General features: G+C 27.5%; 5 protein-coding genes across 7 annotated transcripts; 4 read left to right on the forward strand and 1 right to left on the reverse strand.

Moving 5' to 3' along the window:
- The first annotated feature begins 15 nt into the window (after positions 1-15).
- LOC135954604 (uncharacterized) lies at positions 16-799 on the forward strand. Of its 2 annotated transcripts, none has more exons than XM_065504801.1 (2): positions 16-484; positions 545-799. In XM_065504801.1, exons 1-2 carry the CDS (start codon positions 124-126, stop codon positions 718-720), a joined length of 537 nt encoding a protein of 178 aa, XP_065360873.1. In that variant the 5' UTR covers positions 16-123; the 3' UTR covers positions 721-799. The 2 variants fall into 2 exon arrangements, with proteins under 2 accessions (XP_065360873.1, XP_065360881.1); XM_065504809.1 differs by having other exon boundaries at positions 16-469.
- LOC135954594 (uncharacterized) lies at positions 767-2,676 on the reverse strand. Its single transcript, XM_065504789.1, has 7 exons — positions 2,425-2,676; positions 2,129-2,356; positions 1,909-2,061; positions 1,695-1,850; positions 1,316-1,627; positions 1,034-1,177; positions 767-979 (listed from the first exon to the last, which is right to left on the reverse strand). Exons 1-7 carry the CDS (start codon positions 2,635-2,637, stop codon positions 845-847), a joined length of 1,341 nt encoding a protein of 446 aa, XP_065360861.1. The 5' UTR covers positions 2,638-2,676; the 3' UTR covers positions 767-844.
- Positions 2,677-3,306: 630 nt separating this feature from the next.
- Positions 3,307-5,307, forward strand: ATP6AP2 (ATPase H(+)-transporting accessory protein 2). The gene is made up of 3 exons (XM_065515354.1): positions 3,307-3,453; positions 3,748-4,484; positions 4,549-5,307. The coding sequence occupies exons 1-3, from the start codon at positions 3,411-3,413 to the stop codon at positions 4,732-4,734; spliced, it is 966 nt and encodes a 321-aa protein (XP_065371426.1). The 5' UTR covers positions 3,307-3,410; the 3' UTR covers positions 4,735-5,307.
- A 1,532-nt stretch (positions 5,308-6,839) lies between these two features.
- Positions 6,840-9,423, forward strand: Smu1 (Smu1 spliceosomal factor). The gene is made up of 4 exons (XM_065515355.1): positions 6,840-6,973; positions 7,041-7,366; positions 8,002-9,080; positions 9,156-9,423. Exons 1-4 carry the CDS (start codon positions 6,948-6,950, stop codon positions 9,252-9,254), a joined length of 1,530 nt encoding a protein of 509 aa, XP_065371427.1. The 5' UTR covers positions 6,840-6,947; the 3' UTR covers positions 9,255-9,423.
- Positions 9,424-9,632: 209 nt separating this feature from the next.
- Positions 9,633-13,279, forward strand: euc (eucalyptus). 2 transcript variants are annotated; one of them, XM_065504830.1, is made up of 3 exons: positions 9,633-9,860; positions 12,850-12,965; positions 13,033-13,279. In XM_065504830.1, the coding sequence occupies exons 1-3, from the start codon at positions 9,731-9,733 to the stop codon at positions 13,111-13,113; spliced, it is 327 nt and encodes a 108-aa protein (XP_065360902.1). In that variant the 5' UTR covers positions 9,633-9,730; the 3' UTR covers positions 13,114-13,279. The 2 variants fall into 2 exon arrangements, with proteins under 2 accessions (XP_065360902.1, XP_065360892.1); XM_065504820.1 differs by having other exon boundaries at positions 9,640-9,860; positions 12,835-12,965.
- Positions 13,280-22,178: the final 8,899 nt, after the last annotated feature.

Here is a 22,178-nt window from a genome sequence, read left to right on the forward strand (position 1 = left end):
ATTTTTGATCCAAAATTCTGAGAAGTTTTTGTCAACAAAATCCATTCGTTTTCTGAACAAATCAATTGTTCGAAAATATATTTTTAAAAATTCAATATATTTTGAAGCATTTCAACAAAAATCATGTCCAAAAATCTACAAACTGATGCAAATGACACCAAACTTTGTGCTTGTGATGATCAAGTTTCTATAAATGGTGAACTACAACAAACAACAATGACTGGCGCCGCCACGACTGTGTATGATAAACAACATTCGCTAGTAGAAAAAGCAAACATTACTTTTCTAGAACTATGCAAAACATTGGAAAATGAACAAACTAAACTATTGGAATTGGAAGAAAAGCGCAAAAAATTACAGGAAGAAATGTTACTTTTAAAGGCAGAAATTGAAGAAGAAAAACAATCATTTAATTTCAATATAGTAGAGTCAGTAGCTGAAAACCTTAGTGCATTGAATAAAGCTGCAGGTAACGATGAAAAAGGTATTTAATAAAAAAGAGCAATATAATTAAATTTTCACTCACAAAATACTAAAAATTTAGATTGTGATCTAAAGCCAGCTGTTAATGAAAATCTAAATATTAACAACTTATATACTTGCTATGAAGATGAGGAGCATGTGGCTGTTACTGCACGTAATGTTGTTCCAAAAAATAGTCGAGAATTTGAAAACGAAGAACCAACCATACAAGAACATGTCCAAAATATAAGAAATTAATTTTTAACCGAATAATGACAATAGGATTGAATAATTTACAAACATGTTATATTTTGGTATTCAAATATTTTATTTTCTTCATTTAATTTTTAATACATACATTAATATTTCAGAAGTTTGTCTTTTATATTGTTGTGTACTTTTCGAAAACTTCACTTTTTAATAGTCCATAAATATTTTGTTTAAATTTGTTTAGTTCCTTGGAGTCATCCGAATTTTGTAGATGAAAATAAAAAGTTTCCAGTAATGAAGTAATGACCTAGAATATTGTGTTAAATATGTAAATATCCATATAAATAGTAATTTTACTCACCGGCACTATGTCGTTTTGATGTTTATGTACTTTAATCGTTTCCATTAATACAGCCATGAATTTCTTCAAGAATATTACTAAATGAGGTTCTATTATAGATAACCTTATGGGTAATATTGCCATTATATAGATTTTATGCATTTCCTGAAACAGAAAATATATTAGTTTTATATAATAAAAAAGTATTTTATCCCCAAAAAATGTGTATACAAAAATTGCTTTATAAACATTTGATAAATTTAAAAATTGTGTATGAATATATGAGTAAATGCATACAAATACCTGTAGAAGTTGCTTGGCGTTTTCTGTTGTTTGCATTAATTTGTGTGATTCTATGATAAACATTTGTAATATACTTTTAGCCCATCTATAACAAGTATAACTGGTATTTGTGCTGCTTAATGAACGATATTCATTAAAATTTTCCACTTGCGTTAAATCTTTATCAAAAAATTCCTCAAATTCTTTGTGATTTATTGTAAAATATACAATTAATTTATTTACAAACTTAAGAAGACACATGGAGGTTGCACTATCTGGGGCTAGTGATATATTACGTAATAACACTTCCATCATATCATCTAAATAGTTCCACTGTATTCCAAAAAAAAGCGTAAAAATCAAAACAATAATTTATACTCCACATTTTATTTGTACTTACCGTAAAACTATCGAAATTTTTGTAAAAGTCCAAACATTTTATTAAACAATTCCATTGTTTAACAATAAAATGTATTGCATCCATAATATGAATATCTTTGAAGACAGCATCATAAATAACACCATGTATATTCATGGAAATAATATCATCATTAGCCTGAAGTTAAAAAACCAAATTATGTTATGATGTATGCACAATAATTAGTAATATTCACCCCTCTATTCAGCATAATTAAAAATATTGATGTACTTAAGGTTTTATAATGGGTCTCATAGCAGGATCTGATATTTAAAGCTACTGATAAGCAAAATGTAAGGAATTTTTGGCTTATACATTTTTTGCGGTCCTGAGCATGGTAAAATCGAAACTTGTATAAAGAAATAGGAAGATAACAATATTAATAATTATATTTTTTCATAAAGCCATCCACCCACCTCTAAATATTTCACAAAACCATGAACAGCTCCCAATTGTCTTTTCCATTTATCTTTATGTAATTTCTCCTCATAATATTTAATTATCAATTCCTCTACCTCTTTTGACAATTCACGCGTGTTTTCTAAAATTCTTTCGGCATTCAAAATCAATTCTGTTTGATTTAATTGAAAAATTGAATTAGGAAAACTGATTTCACACAGGAGCACAATTAGACAAGCTTGTATCTGTTATGGACAAAAAAGTGTTCATGTAATTTGTATTTATAATTCTATAAATTCTTGTTTTACACTACCTCCTGTTTGGTTATTTCAGTTGCTTCATCATTCCATACTAAATTATTTGGCTGCTGTTGTATCCAATCGTACAATAGTGGTAATTGTATTTTCAAACCATCGTGATATGTTTTAAAATGTTCTCTTTCAATGGGAATGCTGTCCAGATCAAGTTGAAGTTCTGGTAGAAGACAGGATTTTAATAAATCACTTATTTTTTCCAAAGAATCCATGACTAGATTTACCAAGATTTTTTTGTTTACTTTTTTTTTATCAAAACAATAACAAATGCTGTCAATGACGCGATTTTTAGGGTTGTTTTAATTAACATGTAGTGTCTCACATATGTTTCAGAAATATATAAACCAATTTTTTTTTATTTTTTTAAATAGTATTTTTAATTTTCAAAACCTTAAAAGAACAAAAGTAATAATGTTAAAAAAGATAAATTAAGCAGAAAAATCACGAAATAAATAAAAGTAGTCATACAAATAAGAAATTACAAAAACAAATTTCATGAACAAGTTTTTATTTACTACATAAATAAAAATATATTCGCCCTAACGCGTTTATGTAATTTTTAAATGTTGCAGATGTCATATAAATACTAACAGAACAAAAATCGGCACCGTTTTACACTTAATTCAGTTTGGTGGTGCCAATTCTTCATTTGAAAATTTTGTGGATTTGTTTTTGCATTTATGTCATGATATATAATGCCGATTTAAGGCAAATCCATTAGTTTTTTGCAAAACGAGTTACTATCATTTGTAATCACAAATTTCCATCATGTTAAATTTTATTGTAACGATTTTTTTCAATTATCTGTAACCAACTCCTAAAAATCATAGTTTAACTACTAAACACACTTCAGGCTGTTGACAACTGACATTTGTCATGTGACAACAGCCCCACAAAGAAATACAACTCTGTTATTAACAGTGAAAAAATCTACACTGTCGTCTCCCCGTTTGTCATATGATCAATTTTCATCGGACGAACAAAAATGCTGCGAAATTTTCTAATTTTCTCTTTGTGCGTAGTGGCAAGTAAGTAAAATTAATAAAAATAATTAAAATTTCACCAGAATCGATGTTAAATTGTTAAAATTCATAAGAAATTATTAAAAGTGCATCCCAAATGTTGTAATATTGCTATAGAATTTAAAAACATGAAATGCATGAAGTGTTATTGATTTTGTAGAAGTCAGCTGAATGTGTGTATGTGTCATGTGCATAATGGAAAGGGGATGCTCCAAGAAAAGAAAAGAAAAAAAAAACACGAAAAAACTTGATAATGACTGTTATTTTATTTATATAATAAATTCTTTTTTTTTGTTCCAGTTAAAGCCACTGGTGAATTCACCGTTTTAAGCACACCCAAATCTTTGTCTTTCAAGGGTACTGAGCCCCTACAAAGTCGTGACATTGGTGATGTTTTGTACGCATCTTTGGGAAATGCCGTAGCTGGAGACAGTCAGTGGTCGGGTTTGAATATTGTAGATCCATTCAATTTACCCAAGGGCGTCATTGCCGTAAGCTTGGATGGTGTTGAACACAGTAAAGTTTCTGCTGCTGGTAAAACTTATCCAGTTCAAGGTAATGGTGTTGAACAATCCTTGAATGGTGTTAGCGCTCAATTGGAAGCCGATAATGAGCCGATTTGTGATATTAGTTTCGAAAATGTTGAAGAGGGTGAATTAAGTTTCAAAAACACTATCGGAGACGTTGAAATTCCTGCTGTCGCAAATACAAAGTACTTAAATGGAGATCTCCATACTGCCGACAAACAATTTTTGAAAAGTGTTGCATTTTTAAATGCTGTTGCTGATAACTTAGTTAACATGGAGAAGTCATGCAATTACGTTGCCATTCATTTGTTTGTTGATGCCGTTGCTAAGGCTCATGGTGAAAACTCGGACGCTGTCAAAGAAGCATTAGATCTTTTCTCTACTGCTGTTAAACATTTGAACACAGCTGCCCAAAAATCCAGCAACAATGAAGCCTTAGTTGTGGTCGTTGTTAATAAGGCTGACTCTAACAATCGTAGCAAGCGCGAAGTGGCTCCACTAAATGCTTTAGTAAGTTAACAGATTTTTATCAAAAACTTTATAATGGACTAACAACTAATAAATATTTTTTTAGAATCTCTACAATTTAGCCGAATACTACAATCAAGATTATCCCGTCATTTTCAACATCATCTTATGGTTCATGGTTGTCTTTGCTTTTGCTCTATTGGCCATTTGCTACGCCATCGGTTCCATGGATCCCGGTCGCGATTCCATTATCTATCGCATGACCTCTACTAGAATGAAGAAAGATAATTAAATTTTTTAAATGAATTATTATTTTTTCTGTTCAAATAGTGGCTTTAGGAACTTAATTTCAACATCTCCGCCACAAATATTTCTGTTCGTTTTTCTTTTCTTTATTTTTGAACAAAATATACAAAATCTAAATTCTTGTGAATTTCCTAAAAAAAACATCATAAATCTATAAACTTTTTAAGACATCATCTATATTAATATATACCAACAAAAACAGCAACAAATATTATTAGTTTATTATAAGTTTTAAGTATTATTTGTTCATTAAAAAAATACATTGCTAGAAAGAATTGGGGTCTTTCTTGGTATTTTTTGTTCTTAATTATAAAATTGTTATATACCTTTCCTTACTTACAACTATTCCATTTCTATTTTTTGGACTTTTTTGTTTTTGTTTATAAAAAAATAAATTATATATTCTTATTGTAATGTAACATCATATGAATGCGTGTTCTATTGTATAAAAAATTAAGCTGCATATTAAATAACTTGCATACATATTTGTAAATTCCTAAAAATGTTATAAAAAAGAAACATAAGTGAAATGTGTAATAAACTAGTTAAATTAATACAATTATTTGTTTCTAGCTGATTTTGGAAGTTATTTTTTTAACAATCCATATCCATGATTATTATTACCAGTAGATTTTTAGTTGACATTGAAAGTATGTACATATATTTTGTAAATTTTTCATAGAAATTTTAATTTATGCTTATTCATTAGAATTTATATGTGTAGAGTTATGGGACAAAATATTTTTGTTCATTTCGACTTACTCCAGAGATAAAACACTATTTGATATAAATATGAGTACGCTCGTAAATGTAGTTACGTTGCATCACTGCAGCAAATTTAAAGTTTGGCACTATAAAAAGCTTATTTGCCATTATTGCTTTATGTCAAACGTCTTATAATGCAAATGTGATGCCGCAAATTTTTGTAAACAATGCCTCATTTTGTTTACTGTTGCAAAAGATTGCAGATCGGTACATCAGTGATGAATAAAATTTACTATATTTACGAACACACCCTATATAGCGCATATCGCTTAAAATTTGCGTTGACACTGCTTTTATTTGAAAAGATTTGAAAACGCCAAACAGGTGTTCTGACAAACGAAAACGCTAGAAATTTGGCGTTTTCAAACCTCTAGTGTATACGGAAATCAATAGCAATAGTTTTCAGAAAATGGTGAAATGCGTTTTTCAAACCTTAAGCGATTTGAAAACGCAGCATTTTCCACAACATGGACAATAAATAAATTTATTTTAATTTAGCATTTTTCATGTAACACCCCATATCTACTGTTAACAAAGTGCTGTTAATAAATACTTTATTATAAAGTATACAGCTCTGTAATTTAACGAAAACATATGTCCAATGATGGTAACTTCCTTTTATCGAAACCAGCTAAATGTTTTGTAAATCGCTAGGAAATAACTTACTTTATTTTTAATAGTATGTAATTTAATTTTGGTTTTATTAACGATGGATAGGTGGACTGTGCCGCTTATCATCCAGAATCTAACTCTAAGGAATTTTACAATTTACCTTTTCTAATTTTGACTATGACATCTGCATTGTTAACTAGAAGCTAGAATGAAATATCGAATAATAGCGATACTCGCCAATAGCAACAGTGAGTACTATTAGGTCTGTTAAAACCGTGGGAAAATAACTTGTACTCGGATTCATAAACTGATACACGAGACTGCTATTATTTTAAAAGATCAATTTTCATTATATTCCATCATACAGAGGATGAAGAAGCCAAAAGGGCCATTACGGAAGGGGTGAACTGGAGTTAGCTGGTCAATGGCAGAAGCGATTAAAGAATTTTGGACAATTTCTATACCAAACATTTTTGATCAACAGAGAATATTTATATCTTTCTATCCAGCCCATATCGTGCCTTCAACAGACAAATCAACACGCAATGATTTGTTCGCCTGATTTGTGATTAAAAGTTTTCAATTACTTGTGATTTTGTACGCGCACAGCACAATGTTAACGAACATTAAGAACAGGGTGACTATTAATAATAATATTGAATTTTTAGAATACAACTCTGTTGCTAATTGTAAACATATGGGATTTTTAAGTACAAACAAAGCTAGCGAGAGCTCTTGAAAATTATTTTTTTTTGTAAAATTATAAATAAAATCATAAATACAATTATTATATTAATAAATTAAACCCTATAATTAATCAATATGTCTATTGAAATCGAATCGGCTGAGTAAGAATTTTATAAAACTTTATCATAATTAAACCAGTGTAAACATTTTGTTCATTCTCGTTTTTAGCGTTATCCGCCTGATCCAACAGTATCTTAAGGAATCAAATTTGTATAAGACTTTACAAACATTGCAAGAAGAAACGGGAGTTTCTTTAAATACTGTCGACAGTGTGGATGGTTTTGTGCAGGACATAACAAATGGACATTGGGATACGGTGTTGAAAGTGACACAAAGTCTTAAGCTGCCGGATAAAAAGCTATTGAATTTGTATGAACAAATTGTTTTGGAATTAATTGAATTGAGGGAGTTGGGTGCAGCACGTTCGCTTCTGAGACAGACAGATCCTATGATAATGTTAAAACAACATGAACCCGAGCGATATATACACTTGGGTAAGATTTATAATACTTTAAGATTTTGCAATTGTAAGACTTGTGTTTTAGTAGTGCCTCTGGATCACATCGATTAGTTAGAGTCTGTTCATTATTTCACATAGCCCCATTACGATTGCCCTATCTGAAAATAGTTAAGCTCTCATAAATACCTTATTTATGTAGATATCCAAAAGAAATTCAGCACAAATAAGTCATAAGTCATAGCTCCACATAAAACCTACTTCCGAAAATCACTTTTAGTATCATAAATCTCTTAAAAATTTTGATATTCAAATAAAATTCAACATAAATAAGTTTCATATACACACAAGACCTGCAATGTCACGTAATTTTCTGGCTATTGGTCCATAATTAGTCTTAGCTCCCATATACATTTTAAAAGAAAACTGTTTATAATCATCTCGGTCTAGGGTATCATATGGCTTTATATTTCTGATCTGCATTTTTCACGAAATTGTTCAAATATTTACGTCCCACCTTCGTGGGCGTGATGGGGTTTTATAGATTGTCATCAGTTTTGTAATACTTCGAAATATTAACCGTATTCATACATATTTTGTTCCCGACAACATTTCAATGCATAAGTTTAGCACAAATTTTTACTGATGTGAATACCATCACTATATTTCCAGAAAATATGTTACAGCGAGCATATTTCGACCCCAGAGAGGCATATCCCGAAAGCAGCAGCAAAGAAAAACGCCGTGCTATTATAGCTCAAGAATTAAGTGGCGAAGTACATGTTGTACCCTCGTCACGTCTGTTGGCTCTACTCGGACAAGCTCTAAAATGGCAACAGCATCAGGGTCTTTTACCACCCGGCACCACCATTGATTTGTTCCGCGGTAAAGCTGCCATGAAAGATCAGGAAGAGGAAATGTATCCGACACAAATGTATCGTCAAATCAAATTTGGACAAAAATCTCATGTGGAATGTGCACAATTCTCACCAGATGGCCAATATTTAATAACCGGCAGTGTCGATGGTTTCCTAGAAGTCTGGAATTTTACCACAGGCAAAATCAGAAAGGATTTAAAATATCAAGCTCAAGATCAATTCATGATGATGGAACAGGCTGTATTGGCATTAGCGTTTTCTCGAGATTCTGAAATGGTGGCATCTGGCTCCCAGGATGGACAAATTAAAGTTTGGCGTATTATGACGGGACAGTGTTTAAGAAAATTCGATAAAGCTCATACAAAAGGTATAACATGTCTACAATTTGCACGAGATAACAGTCAAGTATTGAGTGCCTCGTTTGATCATACTATACATTTGCATGGTTTGAAGTCTGGCAAAATGCTGAAGGAATTTAAAGGACACACCTCATTTGTTAATGAAGTTACTTTCACACCAGATGGTCATAGTATTTTAAGTGCTTCGTCCGATGGTACCGTTAAGGTGTGGTCCTTAAAAACTACCGAATGCCTGTCCACATACAAACCATTAGGTAATGAATTGGCTGTTAATACTGTGCTTATTTTACCAAAAAATCCCGAACATTTTATTGTCTGCAATCGTTCAAATACCGTGGTAATTATGAATATGGCTGGTCAAATTGTGAGATCATTCAGTTCTGGTAAAAGAGAAGGTGGTGCCTTCATAGCAGCCACACTATCACCAAGAGGAGAATTTATTTATTGTGCCGGCGAGGATCAAGTGCTGTACTGTTTCTCAGTATCATCGGGCAAATTGGAAAGAACATTGAATGTAAGTTGTCTGCTTGTTTTGCGACAAATTAACTTTAATATTTTCAATATAAATTTTTTAATTTTTCATTTTTAGGTACACGAAAAAGATGTAATTGGTTTATCACATCATCCTCATCAAAATTTATTGGCCACCTACAGTGAAGACGGTCTATTAAAATTATGGAAACCATAAGCAAACTTTAGGTAATAATAAAAAATATTTTATTATTTATTATAAGACATTTTTATCTGCCCTCTTAACTATGACTGCAACTCTTTAATGACGTCTGTCTGTATAATTCCCATAGCAATATATATAGAAAGAAAATGTAAAGTGAACCTACGTAAAATCTTACAACAAATTGGATTTAATTAATAATTATGCAAAATACAAATAGCAGCATCTAAAAATACTCTGCTTAAAGTAAAACCAAATAAAAAGAAAAAATTACGTACGTATGTTCTTTACTTTTACTATTTAATTGATAACAATAGATATTGTATGTATGTTTGTTAAGATGTAGTATATGATCATCCAATGGATTATTGTCCACATTGATTGTTGGATGAAATTAAATCTTCAGTCATTTATCGACAGCACACAGAGATACAACACAATTTAAAACGATTATTTATTTTATATTTTTCTACGATTTAACTAACGACAAAATGCAAAGCGATCAAATTATTGAAAAAATACGTAATAAGTTAAGCGAATCTGATCCTGCTAAACGTACGGTAATGAATATATTTCAATTTCATTTTACCGATTCCGAGGGACAACTAATTAAAAGTGTGGGTAGGTACAGTGGGCCAAAACTACTTTTAAACAAAATATGAAACATAAATATTAGCAATTCAATCTCTTGTCATAATAGTTCATAACTTAAAATTATAGATTTGTGAAATTATTACATATCAAAGTTGAAATAAAACTTATTCGTATAATTCATACAATTCTAAAAAATATAAAGTTACTCAGATATGTAAAATTCTTTGGTTTTGGTTTGTCTTTTATCGAGGTTCAAAGTAAAAATTGTAAAATAGCTCAATTGTATGTAACTTTTAACCGTTTATAAAATTTTTACAATATTGGTCTCATGATTTCTCTTAATTTCAAAATATTTTTCTAAAAATCCCTTTCTATTGAACACAGAATATTTAACCAAAAAATTATTCGTTAACAAAGGATATCTCAAAAAAGTTATCTTTTATTTTCTAAAGATGTTCCTCAATTATAAATAAGCCATTGTATGGCTGATAATTTCCTAATATTTCGAAAAATAATCAAAAAACTTCAAATATATTTTTAGTATTTCTTTGTAATTAGTTGTCCGATTTTTAACTTAGTCTTATATATTTAAATTACAGGGACTTTAATTTTCTGAGTATATCTTTAACACCCGTTTTTCGAAGTAACAAAGACAATAAATTTAAATTATATCCTTTAAGCAAGGGTATTTTAAAATAAGGATATTCTAAAATTTTTCGCGATTTACTTGAAATTTTGTTTGAAAATGTTGAGATAGACTTTGTCCATTTTGCCTTCAATAAAATACAAATGTATACGATTACAGGCCATTCTAGACAACAAAGGATATGTAACTAAATACCAGAGACCGAAAATAACGGCTTCACTTTCATTTTAATGGTAAATTCTCATTCGCAGCAATTTAAAAATAATTTTTTGTGATATATCACTGAGAGAGCGATTTATTAGAGAATATTTTAGGTTTGGGGTTGAGAGAAACAGAAAAGAAACAAACACAAACAATCTGGATGAGTGATTTATAATTTATTTTTTTCGTAAAAATAAATCGCAAAAATGCATTTGATGCAAATCAACGTTATCAAAAGATTAATAACAATTTAAAAAAATTCTCCAAATTCTGTTACTCAGACTTCATTACTTCATGCTTATCATATGATATAATATATATTATTTCCATAATTTGTTAAAAATTACTAACAATATGTTATTGTATGAAAATAAAAGAGAAAGTAACAGTTATTAAGAACAAGAACAAATGAATTGTTTATCTCACACCAAACCATTACAAAAACGAAAAAAGGTCATACCAAACCATTTAAACATAAATCATTTTATAACTGTTATTTTCAGTGATTTATTTTTATCACAAAAATATAAATCACAATTTGGTTTTTTTGGTATATGGACGAGTTATTTTCGATCTCTGCTAAATACTGGTCGCACACGTAATATATCAGATAAACTCTTGTCTGATTATGCGATGGAGCTATATAATAATTTGTGTATAAAAAAAAATTTACAAAGTTTTGCATTAATTTTAATTTTTTGAAATATTTTAATTTTCCAAAAAAAAAAAAATAAATTTAAAACGGTTCCAAACAGTTGTTTCGGAATTAATAAGTAGTTTATAGAAATAGTAGAGAACCAGTGGATAACTGTGCCAAATAATTAGTTCCTTAAAAACTCTATAGACGTTTTTTTATAATCACAATAGTGTTCTACAGAACGGGTCTTAGAAGTAATTGCAACATCACTAATACCGAGGCTGCTATTAAAGAATCGTTCTAGAACTAATTGTTTTGGGGAGAGTAATATGCGTTTGTGCTGATGGATGTAACTCCCAAAATATTAGTCTACCACCCACCTTAAAGTATACCGATCGACTAAGAATCACTTTCTGATTCTATTTAACGATGTCCATCCGAATCAGGTCAATTTCGAAGATATTTCGATAAAATTTGGTACATGTATTATCTACGACCTATTGAAATTGTTTAAAATCGGTCCATTACTTCACCTATACACCTCCCATAAACGATTGATATGTATATATAGATATCCATATAAGTTTTATATACAAATAAAGCACACCTAAAAATTTTGAGAGGATCGATAATTACTTTAACGAGCATAAAACTCTTAACATTTATCCAAACAAAATTTAACAGAAAAATGTTTCATATAGCAATAAGTCACTAATTTAATGGCGATCGGTCCATAATTGTTTATAGTTCTCATACAACGCCCACTACCGAAAATCACTTTAACGAGCATAAATCTCTTACAAATTTTGGCATCCAAATAAAATTTAACAAAAATAAGTTTCATATAGAATTTTCTAATAAATGTGTTTGTTTTGAGTATTATATTAGAATAAACAACTTTTAAGGATTAATATACATAACGATAAGTTTGTACAATTTGAAAAATTAGTTATAAAAATATACACAAAACGGGAATACAGTTTTTTTTTTTAAATATGTATATCCCTAAATTGCAATTATCTCAAGAATCCCCATTCGGAATTGAAATTCTTTGGAAAATGGAAGATTTTCAATGATATATCCTGTTTTGATGAGCAACGGATTAAAAATTATAAAATCTTACTAACAGTTATTAACAGTTTTATTTTAAATATTTTGCACGTCTCTATTAAAACTACAAACTTTGAAACTATATAAAAAGCAAACTAAAGCGAATTTCGAAATTCTTGTGAACTTTTTCGTTTTGTCCCATATTAATAAAATTTTCTGTTATGTATTTTTGGCTTGAACAAAATTAAAAATGATGTATTTTACTGGTAACAAATTTACTGAAAAAATAAATAAAATTAAATGTTAGAAATGATGTGTACCTATTACATTTCCTATAACATGATTTAAATAAAATATATTTCCAAGTTATTCACAATTGATTGAATTGTATTTTTTTAAAATTAATTTTCAAATGTTAAGACAATGCAGCAGCATATAAAAAATAGTGTTTAATTCATGTGTATTAGTTTTTGATTTTAAAGAACTGAATATCTATGAAGGCAATTGTTCTGAACCTGATGCCGAGGTTACAATAAGTGATGAAAACTTCTTTATGGTGGGCTCCAAACAAACTACATTTGATGATCTAATGGTGGACGTAAATAATTTACATTCTTTAAAGTTTAACAACATTTATTAAGCAGCCTATTTTTATTTTATTCTAGAACAAGGTCAAAGTTGAAGGGGATAAGGAAGCTTTCAATAAAATGGTGGATAAAATGCGTCTAAATTCAAAAACAGAATAATAACATTTTTTATCTCTAACATGACTGTGTAGTAGTAAAAGCTAAATTCCATATGTAGTGATGAATAATAGATTTAAAACTAATTTTTCAAATACATTTTTGCATGCTCAATTAGAAAATTGTAATTAGAAATATCTAAAATACACTGTAACAATTTCCATAGAGATTTTTTTATAGAAAATGCATTTTTATTAAAAAAAAAAATCAATATTTTGTCTTGTACATGAATGATTTTAATGATCATTATGACGTGTTTAATATTGTATCACAAAACATGGGAGGTAAACAGGCTGTTAAGGCGACCAAACTCTAGATGGATCTTCATTGTAATTAGTTTTTCACGTTAATTTCCGGGACGTGAAATCCCGGGAATTCAGCAAAATTTTCAATCCCCAAATCCCGAATTATTTTCCTTAGTTTTATATGATGTTTTTTGGACTTGACTTTCTCTAAAAGATGCTTAAAGCTCCAAAACAAATGCATACAACAATAAAAATAAATTAACCCAAATAGACCAAAAACAAGTTCATTATTCAAATTATTCCAAAAACTCGCGAATTTTCAGGGCTGTCACAGAACTCTATTCAGTTCGAAAGTGGAATTATTTTAGTATTTTGCTTTTTCACAAAGAGTAAAACGACAATTTTTGGAATAAACAACTTTCCGTGAAATTGAATTTTGTTTAATATTATTGGGTTTTCTTCAAGTTTTAATTAACATCTTTACTTAATTTCTGATTTAATAAGCAAAACAATGCCAATTCAAAATTAAAAAAAAAAATATTTATTTATTGCGAATTAACAGAATTAATTGGAATCTAACGAAGGTAGAACAAAATCTAATGGAAATTGAAGCCATTACGATACAATTGGAAATGGTGACAGGTGTGTATATAACCAAAATTAAAAATCGAGTCAGTTTATCTCTTTATATTAATTTTTATAGGTTTTTTTTATTTATATCCAATTACATTTTAAAATCAAAAACATTTTTTAGATTTTTAACGAATTCTACATTCTTAAAATTTAATAATTTGTTTTTGGCGGAAATTCCCGGGATCCCGGGTAATTTCAAATTTATATAAAATTTAGTATATAAATGAAAAAGTGCGGGAAAATAAAAACTCTAATTGTAATACAACAAGAAGTAGTTTTTTATATGTTACTCCTTTTGAAAATTAGCTTTTTATCATGGCCTGTCGTAATAGTTTCATTGGCTCCCTCAGAACTCAACAGTTCTTGTTGAGTTGTTGTTCAGAACTCAACAGTTCTTGTTGAGTTCTGAGGGTTTTAATAAAGTGGTCTTAGCATTATTCGCACTTTTATTTCGGGCTTAGGGCTACATCTACATTTTAACTCGAATCTACCCTAATTTTAGCTGGATTTATAACCAAAGAATATAGCTCTCTTACTTGTTTTAATTTTAATTATTAATTAAAATCACTTGTTGTGCAATTTGTTTTTCTATAAATTAGCAAATTGTATGTCAATAAATAAAATTATATATTTTTTGTCTTTTGCTGTCTTATAATCATTTTTTAAGTTTTCAGATTTTTTTTCTTTTTTTTGGTCTTTATAAAGAAATACATTCTATGTTCAATGTTTTATTATAAATATTTTCATTTATTCACTTTTTAAAATTAATAATAAATTACTTTGATTTGAAATATTGCATAAATTTTGAGTTTTTATTTAACCATAAGAAAGCAAGCAAGCAGCAGCTGAAATGACAGAAAAGAAGTAAGTAGAAAGAAAACACAATTAAAAATGTAGCTAAATGATTTGGAAAATATTAAAAAATTATTCAGAAGATCTTTAATAAGATCAATCCAAAATTTAAAAAGGAAATTATTTTACAAAAATAGATTAAAAACATTTATCCTCCTCCACTGTTATTGTTCAAATTTATATATTAATTAGGCTCTCAGAAAAAACAAGCGAATTTTTTTAAAAAAAATGTTCAACTATCATCATTGATTGACGACATTTTTCTTACCAACATAAACTATAACGCCCCACTGTAACAATAAAATCAACGAACTTTACATATTTGAAAAATTACATGTTAACACCAGGCAAACAGAAATCGTAAATAGTTGACAAAATATGTTTCCAGGAAACTTTCACTTGATCTAGCTAGAATTTAGTTGTTTATATGAATTTTTTACTATATAATAGATGCTCAGAAATAACAGACAGGTATAAAGAAGTTAATTTGTTTGTTTGTGATAAATCTAAAAAACAATTTATGTAACATCAAATCATTGAATTTTTACCAGGCGCACAAAAATCATAGTTAATGATTATTAAGGTCAAATTTATTTAACTAAGAAAAAAATCACTAAAGATATCAAGGATAATAAATAGATAATACCAGAAAATTTAACTTCTACCAGTTGAACAGATATCGTAGTAAGTAATATTTATAATGTAATTTATTAATTAAACTCACATGTGCAAATAACAAAAAACAATGTTCTTCAATATTGTTATTTTTGTTATGTACTAGGTGCTCAAAAATATTAGTAAGTATGTAGATAGTTAAAATAAAATAATTAAAAAAATATACATAAGCAGTGTGAGAGAGATGGATATAGACCACTTTTTTTCATTTTCCTTTATGTTGAATGAACAAAGAACTGTTTCAAAGACAACCAGGAGTTCAAAAATATTAATAAGAGTAAAATCTTTAACAGTTTTTTAGGCATTATTTAAAGGAATGCCTTTATTTATAAAATAAAAAAACAACATTGCAACTTTTTGGCTTTCTTTCTGTGTTTGTTTACAAATTCTAGGTTTTGTTTGATGTTTTGCAAAATTAAAGTATCAGGTGAACACAAATTTTAGTAAGTATTTAAACTTTTATTAATTTGTTAGTGTAACACATTTATTTTCATACAGTCCTTCGAAAGAATTTATTTGTTTAAATTAAAATTCGATAAGTTAATAGAAAAATGGCAATCTACAACATAAAGAGTCAAATAAGAAAATCTTACAGACAATTTCTAACAATAATTTGACAATTACAGGATTTAAAATGAAGACTTTGAAAAAAAACAAATATAAAAATTCTGTACCTACGGATTTTTAATAAATATTATTTAAATATAAACTTCAATTTTTTTTTTATCAATTATGTTTATTTTTACTTTAATTACTTTTTATTCTTATCGATTGAATTATTGTAAAGGAATCTATTATCTACAAAAACATTTTATTTTTATCTTAAATTATTTATAATAAAAACAAAATGTTGTTTTCTACGATATTAAAATTAATCAATTAATTATTAATTGTACATGTTGAAGTGTAACTTTAATTGTAAGAATTCACTCTTTAAAACCTTGCAATTAGCCATTCCCGTTATTTTTTTTTATTTTGTTTTAAGTCTAGTTTTGTTGTTGTCGCAAAGAATTTCAAAAATGTGTTGCATTGAGAGGGAGAGAGAAGGAAGAGTTTGCCTGTACTTTCTCCTGTAAGGAATTGTTTTTGTATTAAACACATTTATTACAACTAAATTTACATGTGTACGCATCAGAGATGGAAAATAAACAATGTAATTTGTACAATTTTCGGCCTGCATGCTAACGCTAAATCCATGTTCATAAATAATTGTTTTGTTCAGGATCTTACATGTCTTATTTTTATGATCACCTGGTTCATTGCTGAGAGACTGTCATAAATGACACTTTTTTCTATTTGCTTGGGTTCTTGGGGGTTTGTTTTTTTTTCCACATTGATTTTTTGTTGGTCAAACTCCCAGTTTATTTTCAATAGCAAAACATTACTTCAGTTTTTTCTATAATTAATTATATACATACATACATATTTTATTTATACTTACGTTTTTTTATATTTCTAATACATACAAAAACTTAATAATAGGGCTATTCACAGTTTATGTATTATGTTATTTTATAAAGTTATTTTTACATAAACTATAAATAATCTCAATTATTTAAACATTTTATGTTTTTTTTTCAATTTAATATTTCTTTTGTTTTTTTTTTCTTTATTTAAAATGAATCTTTTACTCAAAATACTTGCTAAATCGTTTTGTTTTCTTTTTTGGCAAGCACTTTTGTTTCAAATTATAATAATACATTATAATAATTAAATATAACATAAAAATTAATGATAAAATCAAATATATAATTACAATAAAATAATATGATTTTTTTGTAAACAATATAATTAATAATAATAATAATAACATACACATAGATACAACTTTTTTTAAATATTTTTTTTTTTAGATTTCTTTCTTCAATATATAAATAACATAATATTGACAAACATTTTCTTTTTCATAATGTTTATTTTTTTTTGTTTGTTTGTTTTTAAATTAAAACCTTTTCTAAACATTTATGTAATTAATTATTAATTTTTTTATTTAAATTTCTGGTTTTATTTACTTTTAATATGATTTCTTTATTATTTAGTTTTAATAATTCTTATTTTTTTTGTCATTATCATTAATGTTAACATGAATTTTTTTTGGGGGAGTTTTTGTTTGTAATACTTTTCTTTTTAATTTTTTGGGAAATTTTAATTAATTTATATTATACGTTTTTGTTGGGGGCTGGGTTTTGTTTGCTTTTATTGTTTGGTTTTTAATTTAATTTTGAAAGTTTATTTTTATTTTTTTTTAGCAATTGTTTTAATTTTTTTGTTTAGTTTATTTTCGTTTTATTTTATATATCATTCGTCTTTGTTTTTATTTTAATATTCTGGCTTAAATTTACTAACAATACTTTTTTATTATTATTTTTTTATTTTTATTAATCTTTTTTTATAAGGTTTACAAAAGTAAACCATTTTGTGTTTTTTTTTACAAACTTAAACAAAAAATTATATTATTAATATATTTTTTTAATTAAAAATAAAATTATAAGATTTTTTTCATCTTCTGGGGTTTTGGCTTAATACTTAATTTTTAAAATTTTGTTGGTTTTAATTTATAATTTTTTAACAACAATTTTAACTTTAATTTTTTTAGTTTTTTTTTCATTTTATCTTTTGTTGGAATTTATTATTTTTTTGTGTTTAATTTTCTTTTTTTATTTTATTGCAAAACGTAAGTGCTCTATGAAACCAATAACTTTATTTTTTATTTTGTTTTATCTCATATTTTTTCGAATAAAAAATTAAAAAAATATGAAAATTATAAAAAAAATTAAAAATATTTATAAAAAGTGTTTAATAACGTGTAATTTGTTTATTAGTTTTGTTATTATTATGTTATGTTTTTGTTTTTATTAGTACTACCAACATTTAAATTTAATAAACATTTTAAATTTAAATTTATCTAAAATTATTTTTTCAGTATTTTTTATTAAACAAAAAAGAATTTTATAGAAATCATTAAATTAACAAAGGTTTACGAGCAAAATGTTGAAATATTTGACGAAAAATGCTTGACCACTGACATATCGATGTTTCTCTTTCAATTTATTTCAATAAATATGCTTCGGTTTAGAAAATATCCCATTATAAGTTCATTATTTATTATATTGTTTGAAATTAGTTGTTCTTATAAATGTTATTTAATATTAAATAAGAAAGAATTGAAAATAGTAGTTACATGACTTATATTTACCGAAAACATATATTTTTGGATTCAGTCAGTTTCCCAAACATATCCAAACAGTCCCAGTATATTTGTACAATACCTTGATGATTCAAAATTAATCATAAATATTTAATTTTTATTAATTATTTCTGTGTTTATACGAAAATATAAATAAATTTTCAATGATTTTCATTTTTTGACTGCAGATTTTTTTATTTTTCCAAAAAACTGAATGTTTTTAAAGTGTTCTAAAAAATTTGTTCCGGGACTAAAAATAGAACTAATGTATAACTAGTGCCATAGAACTGGTTCCTTAAAAACCCTATAGAATCAGAATAGGGTTCTACATAACTGGTTCCAGAAGTGAATACGACATCACTAGTTCCAAAGCTGTCATTATAGAATCTGAAGTGGTTGTGATTACACTCGTTCTAAGACTAGTTATTTTAGAACTAGTTCTGAAAATGTTCCTGAGTATGATCAGTTTTAGATCAAGAATAAAAGGAAAAACCCAATTGATAATAAACATCTTACTAGAAGGCAATATTACCACTGAAGGATGTGTCAGAATTCAAGCCAAATACGTAAACCTCACTCCATCTCCAAAATACCGGAAGGGGATGAATGGGATGAAAAAATTTCATCTAAAAAATATAAAAGTGGTAGAAAAGGGAATGCAAAAACCTGGAAAATGCCAACTATTTTAGGAAAGTTTATTTAAATAATGGGATATAAATGAAAATTTCAGAAACTCATAGAACTCCAAAGTTATGAAGAAAGCCAAACAAAGTGATTACAAAGGAGATCCTAAAACAAAATAGACCAAAACTCTGAATACCAATTAATTTATTAACCAGACCTGCAGAGCTGAAGTCTGATCTGGCTCGTATGGGCATATAAAATGCTACGATCTGTAGAGTGAGTGAAGAGGAGGAATTAGAGACGAACATTTTCATATGAAAACTATGCCAACTATCTTAGGAATTCAAAATGGAAATCAATGATAAAGTATATCAAAGGGGCTGTGTTTTTACCCTAGACGACTTTTAGTTTTTTTTTTTTAGGGTTATGGATATGGGTATTTCCCTACTTAGAGAATAGATACTTATACAAACATTTTTATTAAACTAATTGCAGCCAAATTTTTAAAAGAAAAAATTTTCAATTCTTAAATATTTTCGACATTGTGTCCTATATTATCTGTTTAAGATTTATTTGAAAATTAATGAAATTTTTGCTACATTTTGTCTCGTAAACTTAAAAAAATATCGTGAATTTTGTTTGTCTATAAACAAATTTTAAACCTTTATATTTAAACGTTTTTAGTTTTTTAGTTTTTTTTTTTGTTATTTTTTATGATTTATTTTTCATTTTTGGAAGATCCAATTTTGATAGTCACTAATTCTTGTTTATTATTTTCTTTTAATTTAATTTTATTGTATATATTTTTGTTTAATTTCATGGTATTTTCTGTGGTTGGTGGTGTGGGATTATTATGTGGAATTTTTAATATAATGTGGATGTTTTTTAAAGAGTATTTATTATATAAGGGAAAGTTTTATGTTTATAAATTTAAGAGTTTTGAATTAATCCAGGGCTAAAGAGGAATTTTGTGTGGCTGACTGCATTCTAGAAAGAATTTCATATCATTATCTTTGTTATATTGAGTTTGACAGCTAATCTACACTAAAGTGTATAAAGAATCAGCTGTGATCACTTGGGCAGTAATCTGTAATAAATTCGAATTGGTGAAGTAAATCAAATGTTTGACGATTACAAACATCTACGATTCATTTAAATAATGTTTCATAGAAGTACGACTGTATTCTAAAATATGTGTTTGCATATCAAAATATTTTAAAAAGATTTCCTAAGATGGCTTGTTTTTTTTGTAATTTATAGTCGTCTTAGGGCACATTATATTTACATGACGAGTATAAACTTCAAATTTTAATTAATGAACTTCAAACTGAAGTGAATTTAATAAAAACTGGTTTTATACAAATCCTGTTGATATAAATAATTCTCATAGAGTTTATTTTCTTTTTGCTTAAGTATACTTTCATCCTAGGTAGTCTAGCGTGAAGTCAGTTGTCATGTTAGTGTCTCAAAGTAATCTGTGTGTACATTTTGTACTGCACTTTAGAAATTAGTTATTTTACCCACCAGAAGTAATCTATCTATTGGAGAGTAGTCGGAGGAAGGTTTGTTTATAAGCAATCGGTTACTGGACAGACTGGGAGATGTCTTTTTAACTGACTATTAGCTTCCGTTAGCACCCGTACATGTTAAAATATCCAGTTATTTAGCTAATCATCAGTTAGGTAGATAGTAAGGAAATTGGCTCTATGTAACCAGTAATAGGGGGGTCACACGGCATGTATTGCATGTGTTTTGTGACATGTATTGGGACATTATTCCACATGTAAACATGTACATACCGTGTGATCCATATGAAACTTTGTGTATGTAAAATACATGTGTATGCCTTATGACATTCTTGGCAATTAGAGCATGTTGTATTTTCGTGTGTTTAACCTTCGCTTTACCAATACCCACCCGGGTGACCATTACGGATTTAGTAGTTTAATATTTTTTTAATTTTGTTTCGATTTAAATGAAAATACGACACACTAAACAAATTTTAGGGTTCTATAGAATTTATTAAAATCATTTTAAACTTTTTATGAGGTCTTTTTGATTTTTTAAAATTTTGTTCGTCGCATATATATATAAAAGTGCAGTATCACCCGGGTGGGTATTGGTAAACCATGTGTAACCTGTGTATTTTGAAATATAACACTGTGTAAAATAACAAGCATACACATGGAATTCCATATGTATTGAATACGTGTCCCAATACATATGGAATACATGCCGTGTGACCCCTCTTTAAGTGAATCCTATTTACGTTCTACGTACATAGCAATTTATGTAACTTGTTGTCACACTAAATGTTAAGTGAAATCAATAGTTCGGGACAGTCAGCCAGAACTGCTGGGAAATCTGATTTTTGGTGAACTTTGAAAATTGTTAGCCCTTGGATTAACTATTGAAGGAATTTCTTTTTAATACGTATATATTAATATGGATTTATACTTACATAACTATATATGTAAGTATATATAAAATTGATTTTGTTTAATTTATATATCAAATATTTGTTGCTGCTGCTGCTTTTTCTTTGACTATGGTAAAAAAGATGTTTGTTTTATTCATTTCGAATATATGTATTTGATTTTAATATTGTTTTTATCGGTTTTTGTTTAATATTGAATGTTTAATTAATGATTTTTTGTTTCAAAAAAATGTTGTATGTGTATGTTTTAAGTTCATTTATTTATGTTTTTCGTTTTATTTCTCCTAAATATATAAGAATAATTATTTTGTATCAAATATAAAAATCAACAAGTTTTTTTTTTAGTTTTTTTATTATTTGCAATTCATGTTCATTATTAATTTTAATTTAATGCATTAATGCAATTAAAATTTCT

This window comes from Calliphora vicina, chromosome 1, assembly GCF_958450345.1.
Source record: "Calliphora vicina chromosome 1, idCalVici1.1, whole genome shotgun sequence".
In the NCBI taxonomy this organism is placed as follows: Eukaryota; Metazoa; Arthropoda; class Insecta; order Diptera; family Calliphoridae; genus Calliphora; species Calliphora vicina.

Bases quoted from the DNA above. Each gene is read 5' to 3' on its own strand.
- ATP6AP2 (XM_065515354.1), top strand. From the start codon at position 3,411: ATGCTGCGAAATTTTCTAATTTTCTCTTTGTGCGTAGTGGCAA. The intron at 3,454-3,747 runs GTAAGTAAAATT...TTTTTGTTCCAG, and splicing joins CTCTTTGTGCGTAGTGGCAA to TTAAAGCCACTGGTGAATTC. The intron at 4,485-4,548 runs GTAAGTTAACAG...ATATTTTTTTAG, and splicing joins TGGCTCCACTAAATGCTTTA to AATCTCTACAATTTAGCCGA.
- Smu1 (XM_065515355.1), top strand. From the start codon at position 6,948: ATGTCTATTGAAATCGAATCGGCTGA. The intron at 6,974-7,040 runs GTAAGAATTTTA...TCTCGTTTTTAG, and splicing joins ATTGAAATCGAATCGGCTGA to CGTTATCCGCCTGATCCAAC. The intron at 7,367-8,001 runs GTAAGATTTATA...CTATATTTCCAG, and splicing joins CGAGCGATATATACACTTGG to AAAATATGTTACAGCGAGCA.
- euc (XM_065504820.1), top strand. From the start codon at position 9,731: ATGCAAAGCGATCAAATTATTGAAAAAATACGTAATAAGTTAAGCGAA. The intron at 9,861-12,834 runs GTAGGTACAGTG...CATGTGTATTAG, and splicing joins ACAACTAATTAAAAGTGTGG to TTTTTGATTTTAAAGAACTG. The intron at 12,966-13,032 runs GTAAATAATTTA...ATTTTATTCTAG, and splicing joins TTGATGATCTAATGGTGGAC to AACAAGGTCAAAGTTGAAGG.
- LOC135954594 (XM_065504789.1), bottom strand. From the start codon at position 2,637: ATGGATTCTTTGGAAAAAATAAGTGATTTATTAAAATCCTGTCTTCTA. The intron at 2,357-2,424 runs GTAGTGTAAAAC...TGTCCATAACAG, and splicing joins CTGAAATAACCAAACAGGAG to ATACAAGCTTGTCTAATTGT. The intron at 980-1,033 runs GTGAGTAAAATT...ACAATATTCTAG, and splicing joins ATCAAAACGACATAGTGCCG to GTCATTACTTCATTACTGGA.
- LOC135954604 (XM_065504801.1), top strand. From the start codon at position 124: ATGTCCAAAAATCTACAAACTGATGCAAATGACACCAAACTTTGTGCT. The intron at 485-544 runs GTATTTAATAAA...CTAAAAATTTAG, and splicing joins TGCAGGTAACGATGAAAAAG to ATTGTGATCTAAAGCCAGCT.